Source organism: Eleutherodactylus coqui, chromosome 4 (assembly GCF_035609145.1).
Source record: "Eleutherodactylus coqui strain aEleCoq1 chromosome 4, aEleCoq1.hap1, whole genome shotgun sequence".
NCBI classification, from domain to species: Eukaryota; Metazoa; Chordata; class Amphibia; order Anura; family Eleutherodactylidae; genus Eleutherodactylus; species Eleutherodactylus coqui.
The window spans coordinates 134,534,418-134,559,906 of record NC_089840.1 but is presented as its reverse complement, the minus strand read 5'-3'; the positions used below and the strand labels follow the sequence as shown (position 1 = coordinate 134,559,906).

Here is a 25,489-nt window from a genome sequence, read left to right as displayed (position 1 = left end):
CTAAAGTCCACAGCATTATACACGCACAAAGCTGTAGGGTAATAGCCAAGAGCAAGTCAAATAAATGAAAATAAGCAATAATTGTCAGTGGGATAGCAAAGCTACTATTGGCACACCAGCTTAATTCACTTAACATAATGAAGATGATTTCTTCAATATCCTTTTAAGCATTACATGAAATACAATTGGCTGTGAACTAATATATAATAAGTCATTAAGCCCTCCCGGATTTAGTTCCAGAAATAATACCATATTTATTTAAATAATCGTGCACTACGGAGCATGTAGACATCTTATCAATAATAAATGTAATAATAAAGAAATGAGGAAAAGATATACTGAAATGTAATATTTTTAGCCATGGGGTGCTTGTACAATCCAATTAACCATTTGCTTGTAAGTGAAAATACCATGCAAAATGAAATTCACTTGAAAGGGAGACAAGAAAGACTACCCAAATATAGCTACCGTGCTATGCGGACTTCGTGATCTGGGGTAGTCCTAGTGGTTGGACCGGCACTGATCACACATGGATGTCTTCTCCCAGAAATGTTTAGGGTCATGCATCTCCTTTAATTCACACGGGCGAATTTCCCATCGCTGGGCTGTCCATGTATTTCACCAGACCGTTGTAGTATTTCCTATTCTCGTCCGTATCAGGCTCCAACATTGGACATGCAATGTTCTTTGCCCACAGGTATGGGGCAGCACACGGATGTCCGATGCAAGCCGCTCCAGAGAATATTGGGCACAACTCACACACGTCTATCTGAATGGGTTCTAAGCTGGTCATGTACAAATCTATTTAAGATTCCTTTGGTTGAAATAAGGACATGAAGAGTTGAAGGAGTTTTCTGTCATTTCTGAAAATTGCTCCAGACTAGGTAATGGTATAAAAAGTAAAATTGGCATTACTCGCCTTTCTACTGTGCCCCTGATCCAGCACCGCCAACCTGGTATCCTTCACTCCAATCCCTGTTGGAACATGAAGTGATAACATCATGTTCATCACTCACCTGACTTCCAATCACTGACCTCAGCTGCCATGTGCTGTTCAAGCACACATGAGTGTGGAGCCCAGCAATTGGCTGTAGCAGTCACATGATCGATCGATGAATGTGATATTGTTGCTTCCTGCATCAGTGGGGAGAATAGGGGGCCAGGTCAGTGCTGCTGGAACAAAAGCGAAGTGAAAGGTGAGTAATGGTTATTTTAATTTTCTATACTATCACTTACCCGGGTCAATTTGTTTAAACTTTAGACAACCCCTTTAAATTTTAGCCATTGGATCGCTTTCTTTCCCCTGCAGATAATCATGTCCTCCTATTGAAATAACCCTTCCACCTTGTCGAGTAAGATGTACATGCTTCTGCGGAATTCAGGGTTCATATCTAAGGTTCAGTCCACATTTGTGTTAGGGCTTCAGTCAAAATGCGGTTCCTCTTCTGCGCTTTTTGAGCAGAGAAAGTGAATTAAAATGGAAATAAACTGATAACCCCCCCCCACACACACACACACACGCCATTGATTTCAATAGGGTTTTTATAAAACGGAAACTTTTTATTAGCTTCCGTTCCTTTTGGTTTCCGTTTTTTTAACTGAACAAATAGCGCAGCGTGCAGCACTATCTGTTCAATTTAAAAAGTGAAACGCAACAGAAGCCTTCCGTTTGCTTTTCGTTTTATAAAAACTCCAAAAATTGATGTGTATTTCCGGTTTAATTCCGTTTCTCTGATCTATACACGAACTAGAGGAATTATGACTTAGTTTGGTGTAAAAGGGCGATTAGTTATCGTGCTCATAGGCTGTGAAATTTGGGGGATGTAGTTTTTATACTTGCTCCCGGTCCTGCACTGTCACCCGTGGAAGTCGACTCCAGCGGACTCATCTCTGCAGCGGCGTACTTGCGCTCCCATAGAGAACAGTGTGTGCAGACAGTGGACTTATTTCTGCCGGCTACATATGTACATACTGTTGTGAATGGGAGTGTGCATACACCTCTGCAGAGATGTTCCGCTGGCGCTGACTTCCACAGGTGACAGTGTCGTAGTGGGAATGCGGATGAGTATACAAAGTATGTCCGGACTTCTCGAGCACCATAACTTAGTATTATAGCACTCAAAGGTGGCGAAAGGTTCCCTTTAAGAGAACAGCAGAATATTGGATTTAGCCTTGGACATTAATAATGAAGAAGAGAACATCATGTAAACTGAAGAAAGAAAACAATTTACATTCCTCAACTATTTATGTAAATTTAATGAGGAATGTTGTAAATTGGTGATAAAAAGACGAATCTTCTGTATCTGACCACATCCAGGTATGCAGGCTCACACAAGCATCTCCTCGCTTCCCCCTGTATACCCCTCAGCTTTCAGCTTTGTACCTTCTCTGATTTTCATTGGCTTGTATCATTTTACTTTTTGGTAGATATTTGAGTTCTGGTGTAACGCAGGTAACGTACGTGCAATTTAGAACAAAGGCAAGTCCAGGTGAAGCCCAATTAGCTGTGAGCATCCCCCGCTGCCGACGACGCAGGTAAAACAGCATCCTATTGGTGCGCCAACTTCAGCGCTTGTATCTTACAATGTAGACGTGTGTAGCAATGTAACAACATGACTACATGGCAGTAATGGGTTCCCACTGAGAAGATCCTGCGGATAGTTGGGGGTTTCTGAGCTGCCTGCTTCCTTTAGAGGCTTGCAGTAAATGATTGCTTCTAGGAATGCTCCCTATGCTTTGTTTCTGCAGCAGAGGTGGAGGGGGAGCGCGGTCGGGCAGGGTGTGGTTGGAATTTGGCTGGATGAAAAAAGATTCAGAAATACAACATCTGTCTCCAGCTGTGTAAATTATAGAACTTTTCTCGGATTTGGGTCATCATCGGGCATTTTACGTCTTGAATTTCAAAAGCCATGGGGACAGATTTACTATTGTGTCTGCATTCTGCTGTGCTTTGTGCCCGATTGTGGTGCATTTTTGATCCACAATGTCGCATCTCATTCTAGACCACTGAAATGAATTCCTCCCTGAGCCCTGCTTGTGACTGTTCTTCACATGCAATAGTTGGTGTGGCGATCTGCGCTGGAGCTGCGGTCCAGAGGTTTTGCCACTGTTCAGGGTCAAAATACTGGAAGAAGAAGTGCTGTATGCAGTGCTTTTTCATCCACCCAAAAGCCGGACAGCTGAGCGGAAACCGAACAGACCCCATTACAGTCGATGGGCTCCGTTCTACGCTGTTCGGTTCTTCCTGGAGTTGTAATTTGCACAATATTTATAATAACCATGTGCCAGTTTTCGGTCACCAAGTACTGGTCTAATCTAAGCCAACCGGGAGTTGTATTAGGATGCTTGATGCACCCAATCTATTACACAGAGCGTGCTAGATTGGGCGCATCTTGTGATTACCTGGTCTAATTTCATGCAGTGTTACTATTAGGCCTGTGTCACATGAACATATTTGCATATTGTTTTGCACGTACAAAATTTGTTGCACGCAATGCAAAGTAAATAGAGATGAGCGAGTATACTCGCTAAAGGCAATTCTTCGAGCGAGCATTGCCTTTAGCGAGTACCTGCCCGCTCGAGACTAAAGGTTCGAGTGCCGGCGGCGGGAAGGGAGCTGCGGGGGAGCTGCCTCCTGCTGACTGCCGCTGCTCACCGCTCCCCCGCATCGGCACCCGAACCTCCAGTCTCGAGCGGGCAGGTACTCGCTAAAGGCAATGCTCGCTCGAGCAATTGCCTTTAGCGAGTATACTCGCTCATCTCTAAAAGTAAATAGAACCCATTAATTTCAATGGGTTTGATCACATAAGCGTATTTTGCATGCACATTTTTTTAGTGCAAAAAAGATTGCAGAATGCTGTATTTTCCTGCACATTTGTGCACAAAAATAGCACATTTTAAACTATTAATTGCATTTCAATCAATGGGAGCGTGATTGTGTGGTTTTTTAGCACGCACAAAAAATACAGTAGGGATTCCTTCATACAGACGCATCTGTACCTCATTAGGCTAAATACTGTGTTTCACCTAAAATAACACCCTGTCCTATATTACTTTTTGCCCCAAAAGAGGCACTAGGTCTTATTTTGAGAGAGGTCTTAATATACTTACCCAGCAAGCTCGGTCTAGGTCTCTCCCGCTGCTCTTCACAGCTCCTACGTGCTTCCCACAGCCCTTGGCTGCTCATACAACATCACTTTCTGGTTACGAGATTCACAAATCCTGCCTCCAGGAAGCGATGGCTGTGATTGGTTCTTCGACCGCTGCTCAGCCAATCAATGCAGCGCTTGATAAACGAATCACAGCCATCACATTGGTTTTTCCAACGCTGTATTGATTGGCTGAGCAGCGGTCAAAGAACGAATCACAGACATTCCTTCCTGGAGGCAGAATTTATGAATCCCGTAACCAGCAAGTGATGTACAAGCAGCTGAGGGCTGAGGGAACCGCACTGAACCTCTAGTAGAAAAGAGGGACCTGGAGTGAGCTAGCTAGGGAATGTATTTTTTTTAATGTAGTGTAACTAAGGTTTATTTTTAGGGTAGGGCTTATAACTCAAGCCTCCCTAAAAGTTAGGCTATGGCTTATTTTCGGGCAAACCAGATAGCCTTTTAAATCGGGGTGTGGTAGTGTTCTGTGCATTCACTGAAATCAACGTGAGCCGTGCCTGTAGTTACAAGCGCTGGCCACTACACAGAGGTTGGAGCAGAGACTTCCACGACTTTTACTCCCACCCCTGTGTAATTGCAGCACTGTCAGCGGTCGCACAATCAGCTGATTGTCCCAAGTGACGAACCCCAGCCGATCAACTATTGATGATCTATCCTGGTTCAGCAATAAACAGAGCTCGTTACTCCAGACAACCTTCCGCCTTGTGTCGAAGGTCCACTGACATCTTTCCTATTCCCATGCGAAATGGTGTTGGTGATCAGGCGCACCGTTGTAGGTATTCAACTATTGAACCCCAATTGACGCAAAGTATGTCACAGGGGTCATTGTGCAAATTTGTTTGACTTCCTCACTGTTGTACTGCTGGGTCAGTTGGTCCTCTGCGACACATTGTTGCTGAGATACTAGACATGCCACCTGGCAATGGCCTCTAGGATCGCCCACACGTGGCCAGCCGCTGTGTGATCTTCTGTTGAATGTCTGTTTATGGTTCAACCAATCTTGGTACACTCTTAATACCATGGTTCGGGAACAGCCAGCAAGGGTGACTGTTTCAGCAATACTGGGACCACACCTCCGGGCACCAACAATCTGCCTGTGGTCAAAGTAACTCAAGTCACCATGTTTACTCATGACTGCCAAATGTTGCCTTCTGCCGTGTAGGGGAGAGGTCAGCACCTTATATGAGAGCAGATTGTGATGTGGCCATCACGTGGTAGGACAATGTTATACAGTATGTATTCTGCTTCTGCCCCTGTATAAGCAATCAATAAGAACGTATTCCACAAACACCTTGTACTGTATTACTGTCAACCAGTGAGGTACAGCCAGCTGCTGCTTCTGTATGTACTACCGCTAGTACTAATACTACTAGCCATAACTAGGAGATTCCTTCCAGCAAAATGGCAATGCTGGCTTGTAGACAAAAAGTATGCAGCCTAAATCCAACCTGTGTTCTTAAATAGACCCCTGAGAGCACCATAAGGTAGTGCTGTCACACTGATTACAGTGATATGTCTGTTGTGTGGATCTATACAGTTGTTTTGGAGAAACTTGCATTTTAGTAGCATCACATACATGGAGGACTACTTAAAGTACCCTGGATATTCATGAACTCCAGCTACCTACACCCCACCCACCAGTGATTGACTGCTGTCTGCCTATTACTGTGCATAGAGAGAGCTGCCAATAATTGGATGGAGGGTGGGGTGGGTGTGGCTAGCTGAAGCTCATGAATATGCAGGACTAGTTCTGGGTCTGGCTGCTACTAATAAAATTCAAATTACACACCCCAGACATATCCATGTAATCAATATAACAGGCACTACCTTCTGGGGCTCTCAGTGCAAAAAAGATGGTGACAGAGTCTCTTTAAGATTACGGGTAGAAGGAGGGAGGAGAAAACATGGCTGCCTCCTAAGAAAATATACACTGTTTTTCTTTTATATTTTTCAAGTTCTGAAATGTAAATTGTGATATAGAACATAATAAGAGCAAAAAAAAGAAGGACATTATGTTATTTTATTTATTGCTCCTTTAAGGGGGGGTAAGAGATAAGAAAAACATAGGTGCTTGCTTGCTGATTGTTACATTGGGGGTCCTTTTTTTCCACAAATTAGCACTTGCTCTTCTGATCCCCCCTTTGTGCATGATTAAGCCATCTGTCTATTGACGGCTACATGGTGACTTTGGCTGGGACCCAGATAACAGGACCAGGAATTTCTGTGTAGCCCTGCGATCTACTAATTTAGTAGAAGTCAATGCAATTATGCTGCGATTCGCAAGTTGCTCCAATCACAAAAAATTGCATTAAAAAATCCAGCAAACGTTGATTTTTTTTTTGTCATCTGGGGATTGTGGTTGTGGCAACTTGCAAGTCACAATGTGACATAACTGAGTTCTGTTAGGTTGTGAGATCTCAGGGCTACACTGCACACAACCTGTTTTGGTCAAAGTAGCCATGTAGCCCTACCTTATTGCAGAAACACTTGTCTCACGCACACAAACTTCTAGAAGGTTTCCATATTTTACACTGTGTCTATGCTGTCCATACCTGATCTATAGCGTAAACTTCTCTCACCTCTTCCCTAGCTGGACCCATTACTACCTACAGCCATAACGAGCCGTTAGAGAGGATGTGTAATACATTTCTGAGAGATGAAAAAGATTTTTGTCAGTCAGAAGCATTTACTGACTTTCACTATAAATGATCTTTTTCACCTCGTTCCCCAAAAATATGTGTGTGTCCGTTTCATGCTGCTGTAATACAAGTCCTTTTTTTGCGCCTGCATCACAGACCCAACGGCGGAACCTCCAACAGTGCATTAGCACTGGTGTTGTGGCGCTCTAACTCCGGTTCAGATGCACCGCTGCAAATTTGGGTGTTGAGTCCATAATACGGAGACAAATAAAGTACCCGGTTCATGGCCATCTGAAAGTGACATCAGTTAACGCATTACAGTAGGTTTAGGGGTTTGCAGGGTTAAGTCTGTATAAGGAGATAGAAAATGGTATACTTCTACAATATCGAGTCTAATATGCAGGCAGAAATTGGTTGGCACATTCCTGTGGCTTTGGTGTTCCTTTACCACACACCCCTGTGATTCTACATATGTGTGATATGTATCAACTCACATCTTAAGGCCTCTTCTTGAGTTTGCACATTCTTTGCAAATTTGAAATTTCCGTGCAATTTTTGCGCTGTTTGATACAAAGTTGCTAGAAGTTGGTTGTGTGTATACATTTCTTAGTTATACTTTTATTTGCAGTATGCTGTCAAGAAATGTCGTTTTTAGTAGCACAGCTGTTTGTGGATGACAGACGACTGTAGCATGGCTGCGGTGTCGGCACACTGTTTTTGTTGCTGTAGATGAAGGCGGTATGTATGAACTTTGCACACCTTGATCGAGATTCTTACGTTGTATTTGTGTGTAAACCTTCCAGCTGGATAGGAGTTGGCACAAATGTATGCTTTAATGCATTTCTTTTAAGTAACTCCTTTGTGTCACAAAGTTATGTGACTCAACATGTTGTCAGCAGCCCATCAATACAGCTGCAATCAACAGGCTGTCTATTTTCAGGAAATATGTCGTTAATGGTGCACTTACTTTTCAAGGTTTGTTTATAGGTTATTTTTAAGTACCTCCCAGATTTCTGACTTCTCCATTTCTGGTGATTTTATTAAGATATGTATATGTAACCATCAGCCTAAGTGCTATATATGAACTGCGCACATATTGAATACTTGATTTTAGGAGATATAGTGCACAGAATTTTCTGCTTGGTCGCCTGCACACTTTAGGCTGCCTGCACACAGCCAGGTTGGACATCGCATGTGGGATCCCATAGCGGAGATCAACCCAGCTGGTGACCCCTGCGTACCTGTCCGGCTCTTGTTTCCTGTGCTGAGGATGTGCTGAGCCGTCGCACATGAGCAGTACAGATGACGCTGTGCCATCGCTAGGCGATAATGCAGATCCCACAACCAATCTGCTATGATGATTACGTAATGGCCACGGGAAGGATGGCTTCCGTTGAGTTCAATAGAGGACGTCCATGTAGAGCTCACACAAAATCACAGCATGCTACGATTTCTTCTCCGTGAGCGGAAAATCACAATCTATTTCTGCTCGTGGATATGAAATTGCGTATTTGCATAGCATGCATGCTATGGGCTGAATTTACTGCAGAATCTGGAGGCAGACGCCCACTCTGGACTTCACAGTGCAAATCCACCCGTGTGCAGGCAGACTTAAATTACTAATATCAATTTTTAAGGAAATATTACATTTTCACACAAATTGCTTGAAGTTGCCTGTGTGTTTAAAGCACTGTGACAATGTGTCTTCTTTCAGAAAATATATAGATATGGATATTTAGTATGATTTTTGTATTTTGTAACTTAGTTTTGTTATTGGAAAATTTGGTATGGAAATAGCAGATGGTACGATGCCTCTGCAGCGCCACCTATTGGAAGGCAGCTTCCCTGTAAATCCATATCCCACCTTCTAACAGGACTGGGAATATAAACCAAAATCTGGTATTGGTTTCCTGTATATTGCCAGTACTTCTATAGGGTCTGGTAGGTCGGTCATTGATTTGTAGGGCAGCTGCCTTCCAATAGGTGGCGCTGCAGAGACCTTGTACCATCTCCTATTTGCATTCCTTATAAGTGAGATGAGGATCCTTGTTTGTTTGTAGGCCCTGGACTAATCCCAGCAATAAACACGCTTTGTCTCGCCTCATGACCCTGCACTGTTTTTACCCTAGTGATAAGATAAGAACCTAGACCGGGAGAACAGAATGTGTCTGGCAGGCTGTCCACATGTGTGTTCTGTCAAGATACCTTTGTCACTTTATTAACCCCTCAGAGAAAACAAATGATGGCTTGACTTGCCTCATGGCCGCGTTACATGAAGAGCGGTAACATACATTTCTGCTTCCAATGGTTCCAGGTGATCACAACGGGAATCGTCCTGTGTTAGTGAACAAAACAATCAATAGGAAACTTCTCATTCATGTAATAAAAGTTATGATATGAGGCCAGAAACGGAAAAGTTTGTCCTAGGGCTTATTCACACGAACGAGATTCTCTTGCTGGTTTTGTGCGATGTGAGACGCAGAAAACTCACGATTGTGAAATTCGTTCCTTTAGATGGATATATTCACATGAGCGATTTTATTAAAAAATTTTTTCCTTCCTTGTGATGATGCTGCGAGAAAAAAAAATCTCTGCATGTTCTGTTTTGGGGCTTTACCGCAGGAGGAATCTTCCATTGTTTCCAGTGGGACATTGGAAAACATCGCATAGCTTTTGCATGCCGTGCGATGTGCATTTGAGTGCTATTCTTCCCCATTGCAGGCTATGGGAAACACTTGCGGTATTTTCATGCGTGTGAAAATCACAATATCACAGAAACGATGTGATTTTTACTGGGAAGTGATTAAAAAGTGCAAGTTGTCAAGTGCAATATTGGACGGCTTACGCACTTGCCCTTGTGGGTGTAGCCTTCTGAATTCTACTGAACGGCATTGGATACTAATAATACTACGTGCGATACATGTAATGATGTGGCATCTCAGAAGTAAGGGATGATTATTGGGTCGTATAGAAAACTTTACAAACTTTTACTTAGTTCTATACAAGTGTTACCAAAATGTATCCTCATACATATCAGTCGCTAATATTGTTAATATTGTGCAGACATGAATATCTGGCATCTAGAGTGAGGGTGCGTTCACAGGAGCGAGAGCAAGGTGCACCCGAAAAATCACCCATAGAAATACACCCTTTCCAAATAGTAGGTTGTATTGTTGCGTCTTACAAAACTTGCGCTATTATCTCTTCTGCGTGAATGCACCCTGTGCGCTCATGCAGACAGCTGGGATTTCACCACATATTACGCACGCATAGTACACAGTGAATGGAGTCAATGAAAGTGCATTCATTTTCATTGATCCATTCACATTAGCGTGTAATCATTGCATGTAGATACGTGTGTAAAAAAGACTGCAGCACGCACTATTCACGGCGTATCACACAGGAACAGCCCTATTATTCTCTATGGGTAGTGTATGCAATGCTGTCCATATGCAATACATTGCTTATGGGTGACTTTGCATACGCAACGCCACTACGAGGTAGAGCGGGGAATAGGAAAAAAGAAGGAAGTCTCACTGCGCCTGGCAGCGTGCGTGAGATACGCTATCATACGCAGGGCACTGCCATACACAGCGATAGCCGACTCCACAAGCAGGTCAAGCACTGCGTGATCCGCGAAGCACTTTACTGATACGGCCATGTGAATGAGGACTGAGGCGGGGTTCACAAGCGTAAGTTTACAGCATATTACGCACGCATTTGGTTATACACAGGCAATCAAATACAGTGCTGGTTCACTTCTTTTTTCTATATGGGCACATAATCAATGCTGCCCATAAGCAATGCAATTGCATATGGGCGTCATGTAAATGCACAGTTGTGAAGCGACCAGCGCTGGACTTTTAAACAAAAAATGAAAACTGGAAGACTACGTAAGACGGCGTGCGTGAAATACACTGTCAAGCGCAGTACAAAACTACTGCTGCCATACACAGCGATAGTCCGGGTCACCGTCGGCTCCACAGCAGTAAAACCCTGCGTGACCCGGGTTTTCTGCACATGGTCGCGTGTGCCCGGCCTAACACATATGTACCCTGCATGTGTAATAAGCTGCAGTTGGGTTTTTATAACTGTTTAATGTAAGTGCAGGTTGAGATTCATCAGAAGTGGTAGCTAATAATCATGCTGACCTCTGTGCTGTGCAGTTGATTTATACTTATGTTTGATGCCAGTTGGAGGGTGGGCAGGTGGTGTACCATGGGCAATCAAGTTCTGTGGGAATGGTGGCCATTCCATCTCCACCCGCTGATTGACTTATCGGGTTAAGTTATTGTACTTGATGGAGTAGAAGGAGGAATTACAGACACTTCATGCCTCCTCACATTGGATGATTATCGCTGGAAACAGCAAATTCAGGCGTGTACACCCGGCCACCAAGTCGTGCCTCTGAGAACGACTGCCTGGTTGCATTGAATGGAAGCAGGTGGCCGGAAGAGATCTCCGTCCCGCTCCCCCTCCATTCGCTGCATGACTGTCACAGGATGGCTGTTGTGTTCTTATGCACTTGACGTAAAGGGATCTTTAGGACTTGAGTACAATCTTGTAGATTCTGGTCTTTTGTTTTAAATGGGCAATGCCATGTCCCTTCAAAGAAAGGTCGTTCATGGACAAGAGAATGAACCTTTCGTCCAACTATCAGACCACAATTTCAAGGCTGGCTACTTTTTTCCAGCCTGTGACGATCTGTCATCAGTCAACTAAAGCGATTGTTCATTATTATAGTTCACCCAGCAAAAAATTTTATTAACTTTACTGTGTATGGGAACCTTGATGCCTCGTCATCACTGTGGGCTGATATCAATGGACCAATGACCACTTGACGCTGATACCACTAAATGATAGGACTTGACAGCTGTGACCCGATAAGGTGTCTTATAAATACCTGGGAGCTGACACATTATATGCGCGGCAGCCGAAGTGTTTCCATCCCAGCTATCTCCCCGTGAACATTCCCTTTATTACTCTTCACATTATTTTTCACTTCACTGTAGTTCAGATTCTGATGATGAAGCAGATCTGTAAGATTATTCAGCTCATTCCGTGCCATAATGTTTACGTCTTGGGAAGATCTTCTTAGTTGTTTAAGTGCCGGAAAAGCTAATTTTTATTAGCAATCCCATGTAATGTCCCAGCTGCCAGGAACTGGGTGAAATGTGCAGTTTTCTGATGCTCCTGCTGGTGCCTCTTCTGCAGTCAGTACAGTCCAATATATTTGGTAGACTTTTTGCTTCGAGGGGCTCCTTTGGCTGTTTTTTGGATTGGTAGATGGATAGTAATTAATAATGATGTGTGATTGAACATATTTACTTGTGACAACAGAATAAAAATGCTTTTTCTGCGGTAGGTAAAGTGTTAACTGTTCTATTTCCCCTCCACCTCTAACTCTCAGTAGTCTTTAAGCCCCCATTCCATGGATATTGAGGGTCTACAGATCCTTGTATTGTGTGTCTGGAGGGGGATGAACATTCCTCTAGCTATTATTAACTCCAGATGTTTCTTCTCTCAGACTCAGGAATCCGGGAAACACCTTATCTGCTGCAGCTTGTTCCAACAAATACACTTAGGCTGGTCCTGATGTGAGTGCAGGAGGGGGATACAGCGAGGAGAAAAAGACATTTGTATCAGGAGTCCTGAAATCTATTGAAACACCTTCCAGATATGTAGCAAACCCAGCGGCTTCTATTTAGTGAGGCTTCTCCTGGAAGGTGTATCCCATTGGACATACAGGACATAGAATGCTAGGGAGAAGCCCCTCAAGGACCGTAACCAGGTTGTAAGCTGCCCTGCTCTATGGGACTATGGACTAGTACCTCTACACATGTGGCAAGCACAGCTTTTCAATTACTAATGATTTTGCTGCACAGTGCATATACACTTGACACATGGGCTCTAGAAGATACACCATAGAGCCATTACTGTCATATATTTTATAGGTCGTGTATATTTACATCTGCCCGCTATAGAAAAGAGAAGGTTGCAAACGACCTGCATTTGCTTATTTAAGCTGTTTATGCCGAGTATAGTCTGATCCATGATAAGTGAGGATTTTCTTGCTTTTAGCACATGATTTTAGGTTAGGGTGGAATGTGTTAATTGAGGCTATCCTAACGCAACCCTCTAATGAAAAGATTAAGGTCACGGAAACCTCAAGATGTGATGGACAACCACCCCCTGCTGGTAAGCTGGTGACTATACATGTCATATTCGGCTTGAGTTGTCAGACTAATAACTAAATTTGGATTGACACAAAACCTGACTCGTTTCATTTTAGAACAATTAAATTGAAATTTTTACAGCAACGTGGTGCGTGACCGTCAGCGTCAGCTATTGTCAGCCCACCGCCAGAGCTCACAGACCTCAGAGTCTTCCTAGAACCTGTAGACTTCGACATCATTAAGGCTGCATAACTTTACTTACTGCAGAGTAACGTGGCACCTGGCAGCCTGGTATCACTCTGACGCTTAAAACTAATTGCCAAAGCTTATTTCACCTTTCAACTATTATCTGCTTACCGCCTACATCAAGTGACCTGCCCTCCTCCCATTTATCCCTTGCTGTGTCCTCTTATGCCATGGCACAAGCATGTGCCTTCTTCCCATCACCTGTCTCTTCCACATCACTGCTAAGGGCAGGACGCAGCTAGAACATGCTTAAATTCCGTGTCAATGGTAGGGACAGGTATGTACCTTTAACCCTTTCTATGCTTATATGCATATTCAACACACTTGAGGTTTTAGTTATTTGTACGGCACCCCTGTGGACAGGGCGAGGGAAGCAGCGCTGCATTGCAGCATCTACTCGTATGCACACAGTTGAACTCACTGATGTGATGATTTAAAGAATAATGCCTGTTTTCTGCAGTTTAATATATAATATATAGATTTTGTGTTTATTGTTGCTCTTATTCACTGGGGGACTAGTTTTCATTGCCATCAAGCCTATTGCTGCCATTTGCCTCATATTAAGCCATATTGGCCAGCAGGGCTGTGGAGTTGGTAAGCCAAGCTCCTCAATTTTCCCAGACTCCGACTCCCTTCATATATGACTCATGGTTCTTAAGTGATAAATTTACTGTATTAAAATAGTAAAATCAGGCTTTTCATCACCATTATGATAAAATAATACAATTTCAGAACGTAAACATTTACTAAATTTCTACGGAAGGAAATATGCAACAAATTCTGCAGGATTAATTACATTTCCACCGACCCCAACTCCACCAAAATGGGACTTTGAGTGACTTTGACTCCACAGCCCTATTGGCCAGGCGACCCTTTTCATATCCAGCTTTGAATTGGACGCCACACATAGATCAGAAACAAAGCAGGTCAGGAAACGCGAACAGCGGAAACGGAAAATTCTGAATGGAGAAATCATTGTATTGTTCGATATACTCATATTTAGTTGACTGCTTGCTGCGAGATCCTGCTCACCAGCGACATAGAAAGGTGATGACACGTCAGATTCCAGCATTTCAAGCAACTCGCAAATCCTGTTGTTTGCTAACATGTGCAGATTATGCATAGACTTTCAGCCACAATTATGCAGAGAACACAAAGTTATACAATTTAGGGATCAGCCTAAGTTGCATCATTGTGATAGGTGTATATAATGTGTAAGGGCGTTCTATGCGAGATGCACAATGCAGATCTTGTTCATTGTGGTAAGTGCAAGGATTAATGATTCATCCCAGGAGCTGTTTTTGTTTGTGACTTTTCTGCCTATTAGAATTTTAATGACCTTGCAAGTTATGTGCATGTTAAGGCCCATTCAGACACAACCATTATCGCTCAAAATTCACCCAGAAGCCATCTTTTGAGCGATAATCGTTCTTTCTAAACTCGCGGCCATCGTGCACTGTTCGTGCACTATATGTTGACTCTTATCAGTGCCACAGGCTGATTTTCTCAGCGGGCAGCACTGATAGTATTCTTTCAGCTGAGATCCCACTAGCATTTCTCAGCGGGACCAGCTGAAAGCTCTGAGAACAATGCAGCTGTTTGCATATACAAAACAGCTGCTTTGTTCTCAGGGCTATTGCGGCGGTATCGCACTCCGCCTGCATTAACTCTCAAGTAGCTACTTAGCTACTTAGAGTTATGGAAAGATGATCGCTCAAAACTGTCACTCAAACTGTCGTTTGAGCGATTTATCTTTCAGTGTTAATGGGCCTTTAGAGTTAGGAGATTACTATGAAGCGAATGGTGAACATTGTGGAACTGCGGAAATAAAGTGTAATAACTATTGCAAGGAAGAATATCGGGCTGAATGGAATGGAGTCAGAGGCTATGTGCGCCGTCACTATGTCAAATCATTATGTATGGTTGGTGCTACATGAGGGTCCTTGATAGTACTTTGTATTGATGATTTTGTTCTTTTTGCAGTCAAATCAGCAATAATTTAAAGTGGTCCGGCCTTGAACTTTTCTTTTTCTATATTTCCTTGGAATGAATGTTGTTTGCATATTATTCCCTCCTAGGTAAACCTTTACTGCTGCTGCACACACTTTGAAGATACATACCTACAGAAGAAAGCAGCTAGTCACCAAGCAAAAAAAAAATAAAATCAAAATCTAAGGCTTCTTTTACATGGAGCGATAAGTTGCTGTTCCAGTTAATGTAAACAAATAAACGATCGCTGTTTACACGCAATGATGTGCGAACAATTAGTTTTATGCCTGTACAAAATGAACGGCAAGTGAGAGGCGAATGAATTACCTTTCAATTGTTGGTTGTTTACACTGAACTATTCTCATTCACATTTGCACAATCCAAGGATTTTTTTTTAACAATATTAATCATAATAACAATAATAATTGTAATTGTTCTATGTAAAAAGCCTTTAATTTAAATGAACACTCAATTAGGTTACATTTAAAACTACTCACATAAAAAATAAGGCTGGAATAATTGCAGCGTTGGACTGGGGTCCACCAGTAAAACTCTTTCAGGGGGCCACTAGTATTACCTGACTCTGTTCTTTAACCTTTAAAATACCCCTTGGACCAATTCTCTACCTCCTTTTTTTTTACTAACAATGCAGTTCCTCTTTGGAATAAGGTCCTGGTCCTATAAACGTCCTTACTACTCTGATGATGCAGTCAGAGCTGGGGCCCCTCTCTCCATGGCCTCCACTGTCTGCCTCCATTGTACGAACGCCCTTGCTTTAAGACCTACCGTAATAGGCCTCCCATAGAAATGTAAGAGGCTTTCTAGGGAAGAATAGTTCCATAGAAGCAGTACTAGATGGAGGATTGTACGATGGTACGGAGAGAGCTGTGCGGTTCCGTAGTAAAGTCGCAGTCATAGGGTTTTCCACTGTGTGGAATTCTATGATTTCACGCCTTTCTCATTTTAAAACTTATATTTTTTAAAATATAGGTTGTGGTTATTTATCCATTTTTGTATTTCTTTACTTCTATAGTCACGATGCCCACCTTACCACCCTTCTGCACCCAGTGACTGGACTGATCCCAAAGAAAACTGGACAACTGGGGTGAGTTTGAAATTGTTTATGGACTACTAAAAGACTGATGTTGTGTTGTAATCCTGACAATCTCCATTTCTTAGTCAGGCCTGAGATGAGCTCAGAGGCAGGAGGAAAGCGCTCTACTAACCTAGCCAACGAAAATCCCACATTCACCATGGTTTCTGACACCATTCAAGATGGCCCCAGCATAAGGGTGAGCTCACTACACTATGAAATAGTGGAAGTAATGGAATGGCTTTTCAGAGATGAAGATGGAATAAATAAAATGTTCCCCTTAATTAAGACTCATTCCCCTAAATTCCCCAAAGTGTTTACTACTGTCAGCATGTACTTGTCTGATCACATGGCACGCGGCTGGGTTCACACAGGGTGGATTTGCCGCTGTTTTGCTGTGGTTTTTCTGTTGTGGTTTTGCTGCAGAAGAACTGCTTCCGCAGCAAAACCTGCTTCAAAGGTTATTTTTGTCTTGCGTATTTTCCGCGTTTTTTCGGCGTGGAAAATCCGCAAGGGTTTTTTTTTTTGCAGCGTTTTTAACTTTTGCAGCGGATTTTGGTGTGGATTTTGCTGTGTACATAGAGGTCTATGGACAAAGCAGCGCTGCGGAGAAGTCAAAAGAATTGACATGCTGCATCTTGAAAAACTGCACCGCAGCTGCATTTCCACACTGCGGCAGTGTGGAAATAATCCGTCCTGTGAGAACAGCTTTTTGCCCAAACACATTTCCACTGCATTGCACTGCAAACACAGCTGTTTTGCCGCAGTGCGGATATGCAACAGCAAACCGCGGCAAAACTGCAGCAAATCTGCCCCTTGTGAACCCAGGCTAAGGCATTTATATATATGTGGGCCAACAGAGGGAGACTTGACACCTAATTGTTTATACTGTAGAGGATAGTGTGCAGAGGGGTGCGGGTAAAGGGAGAACGATACCACTCAGAGCAGCTCCTACTGCACTCAGTCAGTGCCCAAATTGAAGTGCTGTACAGGAATGTACAGCGTGATATGGGCAATACCATGGGTGGGGTAAAGAGAAGGAATCAATCTCATCCAAGCTTAGTCCATTGTGTCCTGTGCCCTGCAGTCAGCAGTGTGGCGGAGACTGGATCCTGGTACACTAACCCTCATTTTTGGCTCGGCTAGCGCGGCTTCATCAACCTGTGACTGCCCACTACTTCTGCATTCTGCTCCCACATCGAAGCACTGTATAGGGATGTACAGAGGTAGATCAGTAGGGCAACAACTTGTTCTTAATCATTGTATTCTTGCTGCATGGGAGATCAGCTCCCCATGCAGTGACTTCTTGGGGAGTTTCTGCTTCTACACAGCAGCCAATCAGAATCAGCAGAACTGTAATGTACAGTATGGTCTTAAAAGATCAGGGGTCTGAGCTCCAAAGTATATGTCATGCCTGCCCAGCCACTCCCCCCCCCTTCCCCCAAAGGAAAAAAAAATATCAAAAGCATATACATATATAGTTATATAATATTATTGCCGCTTTACTAGGAGCAAATACAGTATTAGACCAATCAGTAAATATTATGGCAGCAGCGCCGGCCCCATTGAAAGCAATGAAGGAAACTCTGTCCATGGGAATTTCACATGATGGGGAGCGTGATATGGGGGTGGGATTCACGGCCCTATATCGCGCTTGCTCGTGTGAAGTTAGCCTTAGGCCAGCTTCATACGACCGGATTTTAATTGCGGAATCCACAATCCTCACAGTACATAGTATTCCGCGCCTATTAAAAACATAGAATATTTGTATTTCCGCTCAGATGAGTGGATAGCAATTGTGATTTCCATGAGCAGATTTAAAATCTCAGTATGTTTTGTTTTTGTGCGGAATCAGCGCAGACAGTTTCCATTGCAGTCAATGGAAGCCGTCCGACCCGCAGCCGATCACAACTGACATTGCGATAGGCTGCAGGTACCCACGTCATCGACTAGAGACTACATGGGAAAAACAAATATTTAAAAAATATACACTACCGTTCAAAAGTTTGGGGTCACCCAAACAATTTTGTGTTTTCCATGAAAAGTCACACTTATTCACCACCATGCGTTGTGAAATGAATAGAAAATAGAGTCAAGACATTGACAAGGTTAGAAATAATGATTTGTATTTGAAATAACATTGTTTTTACATCAAACTTTGCTTTCGTCAAAGAATCCTCCTTTTGCAGCAATTACAGCATTGCACACCTTTGACATTCTAGCTGTTAATTTGTTGAGGTAAGCTTGAGAAATTGCACCCCACGCTTCTAGAAGCATCTCCCACAAGTTGGATTGGTTGGATGGGCACTTCTGGCGTACCATACGGTCAAGCTGCTCCCACAACAGCTCAATGGGGTTCAGATCTGGTGACTGCGCTGGCCACTCCATTACCGATAGAATACCAGCTGCCTGCTTCTGCTGTAAATAGTTCTTGCACAATTTGGAGGTGTGTTTAGGGTCATTGCCCTGTTGTAGGATGAAATTGGTTCCAATCAAGCGCTGTCCACTGGGTATGGCATGGCGTTGCAAAATGGAGTGATAGCCTTCCTTATTCAGAATCCCTTTTACCCTGTACAAATCTCCCACCTTACCAGCACCAAAGCAACCCCAGACCATCACATTACCTCCACCATGCTTAACAGATGGTGTCAGGCATTCTTCCAGCATCTTTTCATTTGTTCTGCGTCTCACAAACGTTCTTCTTTGTGATCCAAACACCTCAAACTTGGATTCATCCGTCCACAACACTTTTTTCCAGTCTTCCTCTGTCCAATGTCTGTGTTCTTTTGCCCATCTTAATCTTTTTCTTTTATTGGCCAGTCTCAGATATGGCTTTTTCTTTGCCACTCTGCCCTGAAGCCCAAAATCCCGCAGCCGCCTCTTCACTGTAGATGTTGACACTGGTGTTTTGCGGGTACTATTTAATGAAGATGCCAGTTGGGTACCTGTGAGGCGTCTGTTTCTCAAACTAGAGACTCTAATGTGCTTATCTTCTTGCTTAGTTGTGCAATGCAGCCTCCCACTTCTTTTTCTACTCTGGTTAGAGCCTGTTTGTGCTGTCCTCTGAAGGGAGTAGTACACACCGTTGTAGGAAATCTTCAATTTCTTAGCAATTTCTTGCATGGAATAGCCTTCATTTCTAAGAACAAGAATAGACTGTCGAGTTTCAGATGAAAGTTCTCTTTTTCTGGCCATTTTGAGCGTTTAATTGACCCCACAAATGTGATGCTCCAGAAACTCAATCTGCTCACAGGAAGGTCAGTTTTGTAGCTTCTGTAACGAGCTAGACTGTTTTCAGATGTGTGAACATGATTGCACAAGGGTTTTCTAATCATCAATTAGCCTTCTGAGCCAATAAGCAAACACATTGTACCATTAGAACACTGGAGTGATAGTTGCTGGAAATGGGCCTCTATACACCTTTGTAGATATTGCACAAAAAAACAGACATTTGCAGCTAGAATAGTCATTTACCACATTAGCAATGTATAGAGTGCATTTGTTTAAAGTTAGGACTAGTTTAAAGTTATCTTCATTGAAAAGTACAGTGCTTTTCCTTCAAAAATAGGGACATTTCAATGTGACCCCAAACTTTTGAACGGTAGTGTATATATGTACTGCGCATGATCAACGGCAAGTGTTCGCAGTCATCTGCAATACATGAAGAGAAGTTACACCGGAGTCAGCGCTAGATTCCGCTGTGGGCTCCCGAATCTGACTTGTTCGCGTGCAGCCAGCCTTACTGCATACAAATCCCTGTATGTAGGCAAATATTACTACCTTAAAGGACCTCTGTCGTCACCTTTGAACCCTAACTACATATGAAACTACATAATAGGGCTCAAAGATCAGGGAATGAGGAATTCGAGGAGCTGCATTTTATACCCACCGAGTGCCCCGTTCTTGCGCAGTGTCCATGCGTAGCTAGGAGTACGCATCGTGATGCTGTTCAGATGGCTCTGTGTCTGCGCTCTCCCGTAGAGATGAATAAAAGAGTGTGTGCACAGAGCTGTCTGAAAATGGTCACTCTATGTGCAAGCAGTGACACTTCAGGGGGCACCTGATGAGTATAAAGAGCAGCTCCCTGGATGAGCATCCCTCACCTTTTGAGCCTGATAACAGTTTATGGGGCTCAAACTTGCTGACAGGTTCCCTTTAAAGTAGCTTTCTCACCTGCCAACTCTTCTAAGCTCCTGGGGTACAGCAGTGCTGTTGACTCTCCTGGTCACTTGGGATTTGTAACATGCCTCTTCTGGATCTTTCCTAACAGCTATTTTCTTTCTTCCTGTTGCTTTTTTTTCTACTACCTCTGCCTGTTCCATCTGTCCCATCTCTTTCTACTGCACTCTCCTGCTCCTCCTTGCTGCTTTCATGCTCTGCCCCTTCCTGGCTTCCCTCTTTCTCTTTCTTCCAGCCCGTCCTCTTTTAATTCTATAAAATATATATCCGCTCTGGGGATATTTGTATATGGGCGTATTCACACGAGCGTATATTCGCTACCATGTGATGCATGTGGGGGGCGTGTACGCTGTTGGGTGGGGGGAGACAGCCCTTCCTTCCCCCTCGTCGGCTCTCTGCAAGAGGAGAAGGCGGGACAGGGTGGGAGCTCTTGTGCGGAGCTCCTGCCCCTTGTCACTGTTTGCAATGGAAGAGATGGAGGCGGGGCTTAGCTTGGCCTCATAGTGCCCCTCCCATTGCAAACAGCGGCTAGGGGCAGAAAGGAGAAGAGAAGGGGGATGAAATTTAGCAGTCACGCTACTATGCTCCCTCCCACCTTCCTTGTAAACCAATGCATCAAAGGGGCAGCGTATATGCCCGTGTGAATGAGCCCTAAGTCACACAAACATCCTGCAGCTCATGCCACCTCCAAATATTTATTCTTTTTTACTCACCTTTTCTTACCGTCTTTATTGGGGAGTTCTCATAAAACATTAGTGGTCACAAAATTGGACCATGTAACACGTTAGACGCCTTCATCTATCCCATTCTACTGATGTGCCAGTTTGATCAGGGTTAGGTTTATAGTGAAAATGTTGGCTATTTATAGTTTTATTGACCTTTTTAACTTGTAATTTTAGTTCTGTGGTGTTTCCTTTTGCGGTTCTATTTTTTTCAGTTCCTCACAGCTAGCTTTATCGGATGTCATGCTCCAATCTGACTGTTATAATTGGTTTGGAGACGTGTTTACTGCTTGTACTGCAATGTTATTTTCTGCAGGCCTTTTTTGCTAGTACACTTTTCACTATTACCATTGTCGTCTCATTAGGAACATCTGGATTTTATTTGGCTATTGTAATTTTACATTTCTGCTTTGGTACCTCACACGTGTGTTTTAGATATTCTTTATTGTTTCTAATCCTTTTTCTCTTTTACTCGAACCCTATCCCTAATCTTTCGTTGCCTCTTTTTAGTATATGATCCAGCTGAACTGATGAAGGGGTTTCACCCCAAACCAAATTTTCTAATTCTAGTTGTTTATATTACCAAAAAAAGGAGGAGTTTGAACCTAATTGTTTCAAGTGTTTAATTGCATGTGGAGCGCTGCGGTGAGCTACCAGTTGTTTTTTTTCTTGTATTTCTCCCATTTTTCTCCATGCATCTTGAGAAGCTACATGAAGTGTGATAATTATCATATTCTTGGCTTTGTCTCCTCCTCTCTGATGTTCTGAGGTGTCGCTGTCAGCCCACTGGCGCCCTCACAACACAGTTGCTTAGTTTTGTTGTTGTATTTGGTTCTGTAGTTGTATATATATATTATGGGTTTGATATTATGGTGTTGATTTGTGCTCTTTATGTTATGAGTTTCATTCGCATGTGTAATATGTGGTAAAATCACACTCGTGTGAGTCTGCCCTTTGGTTCTAGTGCTGTGTTTGTGTTATGAACTTGGTTCTGGTATTGTATCTATGTACTGAGTTTTGTTTGTGCTATGTTTATGTACTTAGCTTGGTTCTGAGGCCGTAATTTTATTATGAGATTGGTTCTGGTACAATATTTGTTCACTGAGCTGTTATAATGTGGTACATTGCTATCTTGCTGCAAAAGAGATACAGGTGGAGCGCCGTGTATCAGTGCAATATAAAGTGCATTCGTGCAAGAAAAATTCCACACATGGTGCCATCTAGAACAGGCTCTGTAGTAAAGATATCTTTAAAGTGTTTTCTTTTTCTTTTTTTTTCTGAGTTTGGAGCTCAGTTTTCCTGTTACATGGTCTTAGGTTTCCTATATCACCACTTTTATACAGCTGAATACAGAGGCGGAACTTGAAGATTTTGGGCCCCAGTGCAAAATCTGTAACAGGGCCCCCAACTATAATACTTTATTCATACTACTAGGCTCTCTATATGGAGAAGAGAGGCCTTATGGGCCCCCTAAGAGTCCTGGGCCTGGGTGCAACCGCATCCCCTATAGTTACACCCCTGGCTGAAAGTTAAAGGGGTTGTCCCGCGAAAAAAAGTTGGGGTATACACTTCTGTATGGCCATATTAATGCACTTTGTAATGTACAGTGTGCATTAATTATGAGCCATACAGAAGTTATTCACTTACCTGTTCCGTTGCTGGCGTCCCCGTCTCCATGGTGCCGTCTAATTTTCAGCGTCTAATCGCCCGATTAGACGCGCTTGCTCAGTCCGGTCTTCTCCCTTCTGAATGGGGCCGCTCGTGCTGGAGAGCTGCTCCTCGTAGCTCCGCCCCGTCACGTGTGCCGATTCCAGCCAATCAGGAGGCTGGAATCGGCAATGGACCACACAGAAGACCTGCGGTCCACCGAGGGTGAAGATCCCGGCGGCCATCTTCGCAAGGTAAGTAAGAAGTCACCGGAGCGCGGGGATTCGGGTAAGTACTATCCGTTTTTTTTTTCAACACATGCATCGGGTTTGTCCCGCGCCGAACGGGGGGGCTATTGAAAAAAAAAAAACCCGTTTCGGCGCGGGACAACCCCTTTAAATGGACATTAATTGTGCTTATATTATAGTATATCTTAGTTACTTTAAATGTTTTTGGTGCCAAAAGTCAGTAAAACACCTACTACTTGGGGTTTTCCTTTTACCTCACTTGCTATCCACTGCCTGTTCTGAATTGATTAAGTAGTGACCTTAGAGGTGGGGAAAGACATGAGTCCTTGTGTCACTGAAATGTATAGAGAACAGAGGGAAGGGAGAGAACGGTAAGGAAAGACTGGCACAGACATTTAAAGACAATAATCTGCAGTTCTCCACACAGTTTATAGACCTCTCTTATAGGAACAAAAAGGGACCATTATCTTTTTGATTTTTTTCCCCCGCACTTATAGGTGGACATGGCGAGCGATCCGCATGTTGGGGGAAAAAAATCACATCTGCATGCTTTTAATTCTTTTGCATATGCTAATGCATACCTATGAGCGGCTTGATATGCGGTTCCGCAAATCAAATCTGCCCGTGGACATTGAGCTTTATGATGAATTTACACGGGACAACCATTGTACTAATTGTACCTCCAAATAGTCGCTACAGTGAGTTGTTGGCAATGAACGACTGTATGTATGCTTTTACTCTGAACAATTGTTATTGGCTGCTCGTTGAAAGACAAGCAATTGCCTGTTTACATCAGACAATAGTTAATCAACCAGCGACTATTTTTAGGTGAGCTGAACCAAAGCGATTAGCAACTAGTCAATGAACTATTGTTTGTCACCTTATTGGCGACTAGGTTTACATGTCACGTTCGCTCGACTGAACAACTATTCGGACAGCAGTTGTTCCGTGTTAAGCCACCCTGAAACGGCAGATTGTAAACTTAACCAGCACGGAATTTATTATCTATTGAGATATATTATTATATGCAGAATAAGAGTATTATCAGAACAGAAAGAGCTGAACAAATACCCATTTGTATTAAAACATAGTTGTGTATTTGCAGTGTACTCAAAAGTGTATACCAAACTATACAGTCTAAGGTGGATTATTCTTCTATGTGATGTTGTTAGTTCATTAGAAGATTGATGCAGTGTATCTTGTTTTATAAAGTCTCGACCGTCCAAGAAAGGAATCGCTTTTGGGAAACGATCCAATTCCATGAAGAGGAACCCAAATGCTGAGGTCACAAAGATAGGCTGGTTGTATAAACAGGTGAGTAAATTGTGTGATAAAACCAATAAAAAATAAACACTAAAAAGAACAGGTAGATATATTGAAATTCAATGAGGGTCCAGTGAATTACTAGGAATCTATTCAGTTACGGAGAGCTAACAGAAGCAATAAGGAGCTGTTCCAGTTTTCAAAACTTGAAGCCAAATCTTTGGAAAACTGGCGAAACTTCACTGTTCTGTGATCTGGCCTAGCTCAGCCAAGTGAACAGACATTGATAGTATGCATGGCCCTTTATATGTTGCTTCTGGGATTTATAAAGCTTGTGGACACATCTGAGAGCATTTCTTATTTTGGCTGAAAAGCATTTTTGCAATAGGGTTTTATAAAAACGTTTGCACCATTTGGCTTCTGCTGTTCACTAGTAAATCCAGCAGTGAGCTCACCTGACGGCTCAGTCTCTAGCACCTCTTTTGCTCCCTTGAATGAACTTCTATAGTGAATAATGTTTGCATTAATGTTAGACTTTGTTTTGACTGTAAATCATTTGATTAGATGGTTTAGGAGAGGTAAGAGAGGGGCTGGAGACTGGGCCATCGGGTGAGTTCACTGATAGATTTGCTAGAACAGCATTCTACAGCTTTCAATATACTTTGATACATGGAAGCCAAATGCTGCATAGTTAAGTTGTTAATAAAACACTATTGCAAAAATACTTTTTTACCCAAAATCCATATATTTAAGTTATTAAATGTCCTCAAAGGCGTCTGTAGCCTCTGTGTTCCAACCACACATTCTTAAGCATCACTTTGACTTAAATGGTCACTAAGCTTTCAAACATCCTGTGCTTATATGCTAGCCAGTGTAATAATTAGCAAAACTCCTATTTACTGTATTTACCTAAAATGCCATTTTATACTGAAAAATCACTCTAAAGTGTTGGCCACTAGGGCTCACCCTTCCTGCTAATTTGCTGCTGTCAGGTGTTTTACTGGAGATGGCACTATGGCAGAACAGGAAGTGGTGGAGGGGTACAAGACATTATATTCATTGAAGTCTAGGAGAGTAGAAGGGAGGAGGTGGAGGAGGAGGTAGAGACTCTCACAGAA

At 42.9% G+C, this 25,489-nt stretch overlaps 1 protein-coding gene across 12 annotated transcripts in view; it reads left to right on the top strand.

The window, feature by feature from the left end:
- PLEKHA6 (pleckstrin homology domain containing A6) overlaps nucleotides 1-25,489 on the top strand; it is a 164,185-nt gene that overhangs the window by 94,343 nt on the left and 44,353 nt on the right. For 9 of the 12 annotated variants that reach the window (XM_066600132.1, XM_066600134.1, XM_066600131.1 and 6 more), the window contains 3 exons: nucleotides 16,253-16,324; nucleotides 16,403-16,511; nucleotides 24,321-24,422. In XM_066600132.1, coding sequence (XP_066456229.1) covers nucleotides 16,410-16,511; nucleotides 24,321-24,422 — 204 coding nt within the window. In that variant the 5' untranslated portion in view covers nucleotides 16,253-16,324; nucleotides 16,403-16,409. Of the gene's footprint in view, nucleotides 1-13,429; nucleotides 13,508-16,252; nucleotides 16,325-16,398; nucleotides 16,512-24,320; nucleotides 24,423-25,489 lie in introns of those variants that run through there. The other 3 variants (XM_066600133.1, XM_066600135.1, XM_066600128.1) reach the window with 2 other exon arrangements.